The sequence below is a fragment of the Haliotis rufescens genome, unplaced genomic scaffold (assembly GCF_023055435.1).
Source record: "Haliotis rufescens isolate VD_foot unplaced genomic scaffold, xgHalRufe1.0.p SCAF_77, whole genome shotgun sequence".
Lineage (NCBI taxonomy): Eukaryota > Metazoa > Mollusca > Gastropoda > Lepetellida > Haliotidae > Haliotis > Haliotis rufescens.
This window is the reverse complement of record NW_025964369.1, coordinates 506177-519352: the sequence shown is the minus strand read 5'-3', so window position 1 is coordinate 519352 and position 13176 is coordinate 506177. Positions and strand designations below refer to the sequence as shown.

Sequence of the window (13176 nt, the reverse complement as noted above, 5' to 3'; positions counted from 1 at the left end):
TTTCATGTTGCATGCGCGCTTTATTCAAGGTCGACGTCATCACAATTCATACATTCAGAAGGCTATATATACAAACGTGTCTGGTGGTGCACGTTCATTCGTCTTTATCAACATCGTCAGGTTGTTAGATTAATAATGTCCTGAAAAGAAAGAAAAGATTGGTAAAGTATGACAATCAGTTATTTAACTGCTTGGGGATTGTGTCTGTACCTGCAACTCTGACAGACGATCTGTTGGACCAAGTGTGGAGCAGCAACGTTCACAAGGAGAATAACCTGACTTACATGTTAAAATATGTTCTTTTCTGTGCGATCAATTGGATTGTTTAGACAGAACATACTCCATGTAACAGTTATATTGTAGTCATCTGAAGTGGCCATGAAGATGTATCTGCATTGTGGTGTAAGACATACTGGTACATGTACAGTGTAAGCATAATTTGGAAATTCAGTAATTTCATCAAGGCGACTACAGTGTCACCTACCATATTTTCCAAAACCTCCGATTCCTCCAAACCCTCCGAGACCTCCGTATCCAAGACCTCCGTATCCAAGTCCTCCGTATCCTCCAAGTCCTCCGAATCCTCCAAGTCCTCCGTATCCTAGTCCTCCGTATCCTCCAAGTCCTCCGAATCCTCCAAGTCCTCCGTATCCAAGTCCTCCGTATCCTCCGTATCCTCCAAATCCTCCAAGTCCTCCAAGTCCGAGGCCTAATCCGTATCCTCCAAGTCCACCATATCCCATTCCTCCTAATCCTCCAAATCCACCGTAAAGACCCTTACCGTAGCCAATAGGCTCGGCGACAGCGGCCGCCACCAGGCATGCTACCAAGACAATGACAGAGTTCATGGTGCTGGCTTGCTGGAAAATAATTGGTATCATTGATATTAACTAATTAAAAAAAGCGTGCTCATTCATAAGGTTCTGACATTTACGTAAATTGTAAATACATTCCGTTTTCATGAAGCACACGTAAAAAAAACCTTTACATATTCTGTTCGGGAATTGGAATTACTGTGGTTATATCAAACCGAATATATATATTTTGTATATACTTTAGTGTGAAAGAATGAGTTTTCCGAAGTTGAGAAAAGGGATATTTTAACTTCAGTGAACATAACAATTGATATTTCAATGCAGTGAAGATAACACTTGTTATTTAATTGCTGTGAACATAACACTTTGACGGAACTGATGTCATACAAGAGTGACCTCCCCTCAAATTGTCTCCCTTTATCGTGAGTGTCTAGCCGGTGTTAACTTCCTTTTAACGTTAGTTCCATATTGACAAGGCAAAATAATGACAGATGGTCTTTTATGGAGTCAATATGGCTTCGTATCTCTTATTATTCTCTTGAAACATTTCGTTATAAACTGTAAATATCTCCTTTAACTCGTTAATCGAGAATGTTCGTTTTGCAAACGCCATTTTTGTTACTTGATCAGCGTGTATTCTTTCGCTTCCAACAGCGGCCTCGAAGATTTTAAGAATATTTTTTTGTTAATGTTGTTATTGTATATAATTTTAAATCTATATGTGTCCTACAAAATTTTCGTGACCCTTAGTATTTTTTGTTACTTTTGTTTATATTTTGCAAGATTTGGCAAAACCTAAACTACATTTTAGCACATACAAGTAGTGGTGAACCGTTCCTGTGTGTTAGGTAGCCAGAATTTACGTTTCCAGGTTTTACATTATCGAAACAACTTTCTAACTTTCAACCTAATATCTTGATTTCTTGGGTTAATGCTCTACTAGCATGACCATTCTGACTTTTACGCCATATGGAATCTGTTTTGCCAGATTATCGAGGTTGGTTATTCTCTGTTGTTGACGTTTAAAATTGTAAATAGGATAATATCACCAATGCATAGAATATGAATATCTAAATAGTTTAAGATAAAACTGAACGCATCTATTACAGTTTCGCTTGATTTGTGATATAAGTTCATTTATGAATAAGGTAGAATAGAAACAGATCCAGAAAACACCCTTGGCACAGTCCAGCATGGCAAGTGAATACATCCGTATTTCTGATAAAACATTGTTATCTATTATACAAACGACTCTCAGTCTTGTTCTTAAAACCCTGTGAATGAAATCAAATTAGAATGTAATAAAATGCAGGCAATCAAACGATGTGTTTACGTTAACCAGTGCGCTATCACGCCAGCATCTTCATTCAAAGTCAATTAAAATAGAGTACACTACGGTTATAACGAACACGCTTATAACGAACTGACGGATATAACGAACTTACTTTTTTGCTCCCGACTATTTGTTGTAGTTATGTTGTATATATGCTTATAACGAACTACGGTTATAACGAACTAAAATTAGTAGTAAATTTGAGTTCGTTATAACCGTACTTTACTGTAGAGAGATCATGAGTGGCTGAGTTGTGTTCAACGCGACTTGAACGCAGACAGACACACATATATCTTGTATTCGTCTGACTGCTGTTCATCATAAAATAACATGCATAAATTAGACGTTTATACATACAAATAATAATACATACCATCCATAAAAAGTTATGAGAGACGATAGACAAAACAGGATGATTGATACAGATAAAAATGTTTTACCCATATAGAAATAGCTTTTTGCGTTGTAATATTAAAAAGCAGGTGTTGGCAGTGACATATTCCTCATGTTTAAACCATGTCTCATTGTTTGACCCGTTTACAGAGTTGGACATTTTAGCCGTTATACTTGTAGTGAGTGACTGAGTGAGTGAGTGAGTGAGTTGGGTTTAACACCGCTTTTAATAGTATTCCAGTCACGTTATACTTGTAAATAATGTAGATCTTAGATCATCGTATAGTGGACATTGGAATAAAACATGTATTAAATCTTCAATATGATCATTACAGTTAATGCATACTCTGTCTTAAACCTTTAAATTAATATCAAATCCAGCTAGCATAAAGCAAAATTAGCATAAGCATGGTTTCACTCACAATCACGTTGTGTTTTTGAGAACTAAAAGAGTGAGTGAGTATGGTTTGAAGCCGCTTGTAGCAATATTCCAGCAATATCACGGCGGGGAACACCAGAAATGAGCTTCACACATTGTACCCATGTCGGGAATGGAAAGGAACTAAAAGAAAAAAGTGCAAATGAATAAGCAAATGACATGTCAGAATGTTAGGACACTCACTTACCTACGACTGTAGATGGGTCGACGAAGAATGACTTGATATCGAAGTGGAAAGATACAACTCTGCCAGGGTAATATATACACGTGCAGTTATCACGTGACATGCATGTCACCATGCAGGGTGTAAAACCACTCCTGTTTTCTAATTTCCTGGAGCACACCTTTCGTAATTCTTCCTAACCTAAGGCAACATTTATCATACACACCTAATCGATCTTGGCGGTCAAACCCACGTCATACTTGACCATGCAAGTATGTAACATTATCTATCAAAATTAGTGACACACTGTCGGTTTTATATAGTTTCCAAACAAGTTTTCTAACTATAAAGGTTAAAATATAATCTCCTTCAATTAATTAATCAAGCAATAATTGCTACGTGGAGTTGCTTCAGCTGACCTATTATTCAATTAACTATTTAGATCCTATCGCAGGCAATGGGGAAGTTTGGATGTGATTGACCAGTGAGTGAATCTGATAATATTTACGGCTTCTGTACAATTCCGCAATATATCAACGAGAAGAAATAATAAACATTCATAAAAATCATGATCTTGCTTTCAATTTAAAAGAAACTAAATGGAAAGGGTTCGACCATTTCTTTTACTGTTGGATTACTTTGAACGTATTTGTGATTGAAATATTACGTTACATTGAACGTGTTTGTGTGTTGAAATGATATTTTACTTTGAATGTCTGTGTGTGTTGAAATGATGTTTTACTTTGAACGTGTTTGTGTGTTGAAATGTTTTACATTGAATGTCTGTGTGTATTGAAATGTTGTTCTTCTTTGAAAGTGTTTGTGTATTGAATTGTTGTTTTACTTTGAACGTGTTTGTTCATTGAAATATTGTTTTACTTTGAACGTGTTTGTGTATTGAAATGTTGTTTTACTTTGAACGTTTTTGTGTATTGAAATGTTGTTCTTCTTTGAAAGTGCTTGTGTATTGAATGGTTGGTTTCCTCTGAACGTGTTTGTGTCTTAAAATGTTCTTTTACTTTGAACGTGTTTGTGTGTTGAAATGTTGTTTTGCTTTGAACGTATTCGTGTCTTTAAATGTTGTTTTACTTTTAATGTGTTTGTGTGCTGAACTGTTTTACGTTGAACGTGTTTGAAATGTAGCTTTACTTCTGAACGTCTGTGTGTGTTAAATTCTTGTATTTTGAAAGCGTTTGTGTGTTGACATGTTTTACTTTGACACCTTTTTGTGCTTGAACTATTGTATGACATTGAACGTGTTTGTGTGTTGAAATGATTTGCACTTTGAACATGTTTATATGTTGAAATGTTGTTTTACTTTTAATGTGTTTGTGTGCTGAACTGTTTTACGTTGAACGTGTTTTAGGATTGAAATGTAAATTTACTTTGAACGTCTGTGTCTGTTAAATCCTTGTATTTTTAAATCGTTTTTTTGAGTTGACATGTTTTACTTTGACGCCTTTTCGTGCTTGAAATATTGTATGACATTGAACGTGTTTGTGTGTTGAAAGGTTTTTGTACTTTGAACATGTTTGTGCCTTGAAATGTTTTACCTTAATGTGTTTGTGTGCTGAACCTTTTTTTACACTTTGAACGCGTGTTGACATTTATTTTACTTTGAAGGTCTGTGTGTGTTGAAATTTTGGTTTAATTGATTTGTTGATGTATTGAAATCTTGTTTTGATTTTAACACGTTTGTGTGCTGAAATGTTGTTATACTTTGATCGCGTTTGTGTGTTGAAATATTGTATTACATTGAAAGTGTTTGTGTATTGAAATGTTCTTTTACTGAATGTTCTTTTTAGCATGATGAAGACGTTTTATGTACAAGACATTCATAGATATATAACATGATGGACAGGAGCTAAACTCTCTCACTCTCACTATAAACTAAATGATTTGCCAATGGGGAGGGAAGTGTTTTAACTGATGGCCCAAAGGGAACTTGTCAACTTGCATATTTTGGCGCGTGTAGCGAAGCCTTAGGGCTTTAAGGTTAATGAGGACATATGAGCTTTGGTTACTAGGTATCAACATGTACCAAAATGAAGCCAGTTAACCCTCTGGTTGCCGAGTCAGTTGTATTTTGTTACGCACATTTTCAAAAGCTCAGTGCTCGCGGCATTGGGATCTCAGGCCCACGCGACAAACGCCAATGACGATTACATTAAAAATACCTGCAATCTGCCAAATCTGATAGTTTGAAGATTTAATATACTGATAATATTCTGCTTCACGTCATGCCGACACTTATATATATTATGACGCTCATCTCCGGGTTCAGTGTTTATTGATTAAGGGTAAGACAATATATCTGGGAACTGTATTGGAACCATAAATTGTTTTTATGGCTCGGTTCCCGCCTGTATAAAGAACCACACTCCGGTCACTCGCCAGCAGCACCCGTCCTTACACTGACCCTTTTCCCGATCTGAACCCGTGCGCTTGCCGTTGTGACTACGGTAGAGCAGTTGTCATGCTTGTGAATACCTAGTATTTGTTATCATCATTTGAGCTGTTCAACTGGTGTCATCAAAGTCGTTCGTACATACATACATACGTACATATATACATACATACATAATATATACATACATACATACATACATACATACATACATACATACATACATACATACATACATACATACATACATACATACATACATACATACATTCATACATACATACATACATACATACATACATACATACATACATACATACATACATACATACATACATACATACGAGGGGCGTTAAATAAGTTTTGTAACTTCAATATAAGACCAAGTCGCAGAATATCTTTTGCCCTATTATTTTTCAATATAATCTCCATTCACCTCAATACACTCATTCCGTTTATCCTTCAAGATTTTAATACCACTTTTATAGAAATCCACAGATTGGCCCTCTAACCACGCCTCTGTGGCAGCCTTTATGTCCTCGTCATCCTGGAAGCGTCTTCCACGTAGGGCAGATTTCATTTGCTGGAACAGGAAATAGTCACTGGGGGCTAAGTCTGGGCTGTAGGGTGTGTGATTTAACTGTTCGAATCGACATCCACATAATGCACATATGGATTTCTTTTGCTTTGCATCCCTCCTTGGTAAGGAACTTTATTACAGCGCGTTGTTCATGTTTGAGAGAATCCATGATTGTGACCACCCTTAGGTGAATGAAGCCATCACATCTAACTTAGTGTTGTGTCTGGAACATGTTATGACACCTGTCAACCTGATGTTATGTCTAGTGTCACACCTGCCACAAGTTGACATTGTTTGTGTATACACAAATGCCCAAGTTGCAAAACTTATTGAGTGAGTGAGTTGGGTTTAACGCCGCTTTTAACATTATTCCAGTTATATCACGGCGTGTCAGCTTAGTGTGGGAGGAAAGCCGGAAGTGATGCAGGTCTAAGACGTTAACCACTTCGGTGAAACCCACGAGCACGGGTATGGTGCTGACAAACCTAGAAACATAATTGGGGCGAACCGGGATTCGAACCAACAATCATAGGTTTCTGGCCTGCCCAAGGGACGCAACTCTGCACAGCGAATCGCGGCGCCCTAGACGACTGGGCCACCCGTGTCCCCACAAAACTCATTGAACGCCCCTCGAACATACATTGTATTCTGATGTATTCAAATCTATCTGAATTTGTGTGTGAAACATGCCAGCACTAGTGTAGATAACATGTTGAATGAGAGTTAATACATCTATAAGGCGGTCATAGTATCAGCTACTGTATTTTCTGAAACCTCCGAATCCCCCAAGACGTCCGAATCTTCAAAGTCATCTGTGTCCAAGTCCTCAACCGAGTCCTGACACCCCTGAAATCCTGAAAAGCCATCCGTATTCGAGTCATCGTATCAAAGTCCTCAAAGTCCTCCGTATGCGATTTCTCCGTATCCGAATCCTCCGTATCCGGGACTTCCCTATCAAAGTCCTTCAAGTTTGTCCAAGTCCTCCGTAACCCAGTCCTCCAAATACTCCGTATACAAGTACTCCGTATCCAAGTACTCCGTACCCAAGTACTCCGTATCCCAGTCCTCCAAGTACTCCGTATCCAAGTACTCCGTATCCCAGTCCTCCGAATACTCCGTGTCCATGTACTCCGTATCCCAGTCCTCAAATCCTCCATGTCCTTAGTTACCAAGTCCTCCTTATCCAAGATCTCCTTTTCCAAATCCTCCGTAACGAAGTCCTCAGTATCGTAGTCCTCTAAGTCCTCCGTATCCGAGTCCTCAGTATCCGAGTCAAAATGCAAGAACTTTGGAATACGAACATATCATCATTCTCAACACTTCCCCGTGTCTTGTTTCTTTGATACCCTGTCAATAATCTGTTTTGAAACAGTTGACGCATGCGCCAATGATGAGTGAGTAAGTATGGTTTTACGCTGTTTTCTGCAAAATCACGACGAGAAATTTTAGCCATGTGTGGGCCTACGGCTATATGAGTTACCACTAGGCTACCCCTACATGTGACGAGCAGGAAGATGAGAGACGGTCAGAGGGTCAAATGTGTTTGGAATGAGGATGCAAAGGATTCTTTTCCATTGCAGTTTGCTTTTTTAATTCCAAAAATAGCATATACTATTATAATGTTGATACGATAGAAGTTATGTATTCTTAAGCTTTGATAAGAGGCTATGGAACACGCCTAGATAACGTTTGTTGTAAGCATCAAGGAAACATAAGCTCCTTACACCACCCACCAAGTTAAAATGCTCCTATGGGGTCCAATATCAGTCCAATATGCCGTGATACTTGTCAGTTAAAATACTATTCTGTACTTCCATCTGGTTTGATCATTCTTGTGACTTTCGTTGGCCCGTGTTCTATATGATGTAAACATGGGCAATATCTGATATGATGATTATGATAACTCTGTGTTTGGAATGAGGATGTAAAAGATGCCGTTCTATAGCAGTTTGCTTTTTAAATTCCAATGATTATAATATTATAATGTTGATGTAATAGTGGTCGTGTATTGTTAAGCTGTGCAACACACCACGATGACGGTTGTTGTAAGCATCAAGGGAAATATAAGACCTGTATACCACCCAGTACCCACTGTCATCATCACACACACACACACACACACACACACACACCCCACACACCCCCCCCCCCCCCCCCCCCCCCCCGCAAATCCCCCCCCCCCACTTTCTTATGTGCCAAATGATTTGCGGCCATGTGGGTTTACTGAGTCACCAGCACGTTGCAAAAGATCATATGCGTCTAAGCTGTTGTGGTTTTATCCGTAGTGTCCATTTTGCTGTGACATTTGTTGTCAGTTAATATGCTGTTGTTTGGTTTCGTTTCAAGCGTCCAATTCGCTTTGACACTTGTTATCAGTTAAAATGCTCTCAAAGAACTTTTTTAACTAGTCCAATTTGCTGTAACACTGTTTATCAAATAAAATACAATTATCGGGTTTTATAAACGTGTTGTTCCTTTGCATAAGCTTGCTTCAACAGAAGAGTATCATAAACCGTCCCAAATACTTTACAAAATACATGTACACTATTCATAAAGAAGTGTGCATCATACTAAGTACTTCAAGTACATGAAGAATCAACCTTCATTTGAGAAATATATATTGCTCTCAAAATCAATATTTCTCTCTATATTAAAATTCAGAACTACTAATCATATATTACCCGTTAAAACTGGTCGATGGCGGAACATTCCCAGGGAAGACCATCCACATTTCCAAATTTGACGCATCAGTGACAAAAATGATGTCCGATGCAATTCCCTATTTTTACCTGTACCATATGTTCCTGTGCTTTTTCAGGTGAACAACTGACTTGCCTTTGCATGTGTCTGTGATGGGTGCCATTACTATTTGATGGTAATTCATAAACGCATGCTCATGACAGTCAGAATCGTACAATCGACTCAGCTTTGTGCAGAGATTTCTATTTGATAAAGAAAGGGTTTTTTCGCTTCATTTAAATATAAATAAATCGATGGGACGCTTTTGTCCAAAAGCGATACTCTAAAATAAACAATATTTTATGTTTCCAAACCTGTCTCAATTTAAGAAACCTTTGACCATTAACAGTGTAAGAGATCTGAAAGGCCTATCTAAATTCCTTCAACATGTGTATAACAATTTGTAAATTGTAGTAGAAACAACGTATTCCAATTCTATTATTCTTGTTAACTGCTGTAATTTTGTACAGATTAAAAATTGTATATAATTGTATCTCATGTTCTGAGAATAAATGCTCTTGTGGGGTATTATCCCAAGTGTCCAACTTACAGTGACACTTTTTATAAGTTAGAATGCTCTGATGGAATTTTATCCTAAGCGTCCAATTTGCAGTGGCACTTGTTAAAAGTAAAACTGTTGCTATGAGGTTTTATCCGAAGCGTCCAATTTGCACTGACACTTGTTATAAATCAAAATGTTCTGATCAGGTATTATCCCAAGTTTCCACTAAGCGGTGATAACTATTTTCAGTGAAAATGTCTGTTATAGAGTTTCATCTGCTTCCATCATTTTTGTGAATTTCGTTAGCTCGTGTTTTTTATGATATTAAGGTGGGCAATAGCAAATATGATGATGATGATGATATGATGCATTGTCTGGTCAAGGCTCGATTATTTATAGGTTTGCCGTCGTATAGCAGGAACTTTGCAGGAACACTTCAAAGCACCCGCACAGACAAGCATATAATTCTTGGAACCTCTCTGCACCTCATTGTAGGTAATGGAAGTTTTAAGGAAGAACTAGAAGGTTTCATGTTGCATGCGCGCTTTATTCAAGGTCGACGTCATCACAGTTCATACATTCAGAAGGCTATATATACAAACGTGTCTGGTGGTGCACGTTCATCGTCTTTATCAACATCGTCAGGTTGTTAGATTAATAATGTCCTGAAAAGAAAGAAAAGATTGGTAAAGTATGACAATCAGTTATTTAACTGCTTGGGAAACGTCTCTGCATCTGCAACTCTAACAGACGATCTGTTGGGCCACGTCTGGAGCAGCAACGTTCAAAGGGAGAATAACCTGACTTACATGTTAAAATATAATCTTTTCTGTGCGATCAAATGGATTGTTTAGACAGAACATACTCCATGTAACAGTTATATTGTATTCATCTGAAGTGGCCATGAAGATGTATCTGCATTGTGGTGTAAGACATACTGGTACATGTACAGTGTAAGCATAATTTGGAAATTCAGTAAATTCATCAAGGCGACTAAAGTACCACCTACCATATTTTCCAAAACCTCCGATTCCTCCAAACCCTCCGAGTCCTCCGTATCCAAGACCTCCGTATCCAAGTCCTCCGTATCCTCCAATTCCTCCAAATCCTCCAAGTCCTCCGTATCCTCCAAGTCCTCCGTATCCTCCAAGTCCTCCGAATCCTCCAAGTCCTCCAAGTCCTCCAAGTCCTCCGTATCCTCCAAGTCCTCCAAATCCTCCAAGTCCTCCAAGGCCTAATCCGTATCCTCCAAGTCCACCATATCCCAATCCTCCTCCTAATCCTCCAAATCCACCGTAAAGACCCTTACCGTAGCCAATAGGCTCGGCGACAGCGGCCGCCACCAGGCATGCTACCAAGACAATGACGGAGTTCATGGTGCTGGCTTGCTGGAAAATAATTGGTATCATTGATATTAACTATTTAAAAAAAGCGTGCTAATTCATACGATTCTGAAATTAACGTAAATTGTAAATACATTCCGTTTTAATGAAGCACACGTAGAACTTTACATATTCTGTTCGGTTGAGATTTCGGGTTATATTTTGCAAGATTTGGCAAAACCTAAACTTCATTTTAGAACATACAAGTAGTGGTGAACCGTTCCTGTGTGTTAGGTAGGCAGAATTTACGTTTCAAGGTTTTACATTATCGAAATAACTTTCTAACTTTCAAACTAACATCTTGGTTTCTTGGGTTGGTGCGCTACTAGCATGACCATTCTGCCTTTTACGCCATATGGAAACTGTTTCGCCAGATTATCGAGGTTGGTTATTCTCTATTGTTGACGTTTTAAATTGTAAATAGGATTATATCACCAATGCATAGAATATGAATATTTAGATAGTTTAAGATGAAACTGAACGCATCTATCACAGTTTCGCTTGATTTGTGATATAAGTTCATTTATGAATAAAGGCAGAATAGAAACAGATCCAGAAAACACCATTGGCACAGTCCAGCATGGCAAGTGAATACATCAGTCTTCATTCAAGGTCAATTAGAATAGAGTACACTACGGTTATAACGAACACGCTTATAACGAGCTGACGTATATAACGAAGTTACTTTTTTGGTCCCGACTAATTGCTGTAGTTATGCTGTATGAATGCTTATAACGAACTACGGTTATAACGAACTAAAATTAGAAGTCCCTTTGAGTTCGTTATAATCGTACTTTACTGTAGAGAGATCATGAGTGGCTGAGTTGTGTTCAACGCGACTTGAACGCAGACAGACACACATATATCTTATATTCGTCTCACTGCTGTACATCATAAAATAACATGCAGAAATTAGACGTTGATACATACAAATAATAATACATACCATCCATAAAAAGTTATGAGAGACGATAGACAAAACAGGATGATTTATACAGATAAAAATGTTTTACCCATATAGAAATAGCTTTTTGCGTTGTAATATTAAAAAGCAGGTGTTGGCAGTGACATATTCCTCATGTTTAAACCATGTCTCATTGTTTGACCCGTTTAGAGAGTTGGACATTTTAGGCGTTATACTTGTAGTGAGTGAGTGAGTGAGTTGGGGTTAACGCCGCTTTTAACAGTATTCCAGTCACGTTATACCTGTAAATAATGTAGATCTTAGATCATCGTATAGTGGACATTGGAATAAAACATGTATTTCATCTTCAATATGATCATTACAGTTAATGCACACTCTGTCTTAAACCTTTAAATTAATCTCAAATCCAGCTAGCATAAAGCAAAATTTGCAACCAAAATATCAGACCAAGGAACTTCAGTTAACTCACGTGTAACAGTTGTTTGTTTAGCATGGTTTCACTCACAATCACGTTGTGTTTTTGAGAACTAAAAGAGTGAGTGAGTATGGTTTTAAGCCGCTTGTAGCAATATTCCAGCAATATCACGGCGGGGAACACCAGAAATGAGCTTCACACATTGTACCCATGTCGGGAATCGAAAGGAACTAAAAGAAAAAAGTGCAAATGAATAAGCAAATGACATGTCAGAATGTTAGGACACTCACTTACCTACGACTGTAGATGGGTCGACGAAGAATGACTTGATATCGAAGTGGAAAGATACAACTCTGCCAGGGTAATATATACACGTGCAGTTATCACGTGACATGCATGTCACCATGCTGCGTGTAAAACCACTCCTGTTTTCTAATTTCCTGGAGCACACCTTTCGTCATTCTTCCTAACCTACGGCAACATTTATCATACACACCTAATCGATCTTGGCGGTCAAACCCACGTCATACTTGACCATGCAAGTATGTAACATTATCTATCAAAATTAGTGACACACTGTCGGTTTTATATAGTTTCCAAACAAGTTTTCTAACTATAAAGGTTAAAATATAATCTCCTTCAATTAATTAATCAAGCAATAATTGCTACGTGGAGTTGCTTCAGCTGACCTATTATTCAATTAACTATTTAGATCCTATCGCAGGCAATGGGGAAGTGGGGATGTGATTGACCAGTGAGTGAATCTGATAATATTTACGGCTTCTGTACAATTCCGCAATATATCGACGAGAAGAAATAATAAACATTCATAAAAATCATGATCTTGCTTTCAATTTAAAAGAAACTAAATGGAAAGGGTTCGACCATTTCTTTTACTGTTGGATTACTTTGAACGTATTTGTGATTGAAATATTACGTTACATTGAACGTGTTTGTGTGTTGAAATGATCTTTTACTTTGAATGTCTGTGTGTGTTGAAATGATGTTTTACTTTGAACGTGTTTGTGTGTTGAAATGTTTTACATTGAATGTCTGTGTGTATTGAAATATTGTTCTTCTTTG

The 13176-nt window shown here is 37.8% G+C and overlaps 2 protein-coding genes across 2 annotated transcripts; both read right to left on the bottom strand.

Annotated features, from left to right (window-relative positions):
• Positions 1-3264, bottom strand: LOC125376787 (keratin-associated protein 19-2-like). Its single transcript, XM_048388720.1, has 3 exons — positions 3168-3264; positions 485-860; positions 1-140 (listed from the first exon to the last, which is right to left on the bottom strand). Exons 2-3 carry the CDS (start codon positions 846-848, stop codon positions 130-132), a joined length of 375 nt encoding a protein of 124 aa, XP_048244677.1. The 5' UTR covers positions 849-860; positions 3168-3264; the 3' UTR covers positions 1-129.
• Positions 3265-9897: 6633 nt separating this feature from the next.
• LOC124123263 (glycine-rich protein 23-like) lies at positions 9898-12520 on the bottom strand. Its single transcript, XM_048388712.1, has 3 exons — positions 12388-12520; positions 10381-10759; positions 9898-10036 (listed from the first exon to the last, which is right to left on the bottom strand). Exons 2-3 carry the CDS (start codon positions 10745-10747, stop codon positions 10026-10028), a joined length of 378 nt encoding a protein of 125 aa, XP_048244669.1. The 5' UTR covers positions 10748-10759; positions 12388-12520; the 3' UTR covers positions 9898-10025.
• Positions 12521-13176: the final 656 nt, after the last annotated feature.

Bases quoted from the DNA above. Each gene is read 5' to 3' on its own strand.
- LOC125376787 (XM_048388720.1), bottom strand. From the start codon at position 848: ATGAACTCTGTCATTGTCTTGGTAGCATGCCTGGTGGCGGCCGCTGTC.
- LOC124123263 (XM_048388712.1), bottom strand. From the start codon at position 10,747: ATGAACTCCGTCATTGTCTTGGTAGCATGCCTGGTGGCGGCCGCTGTC.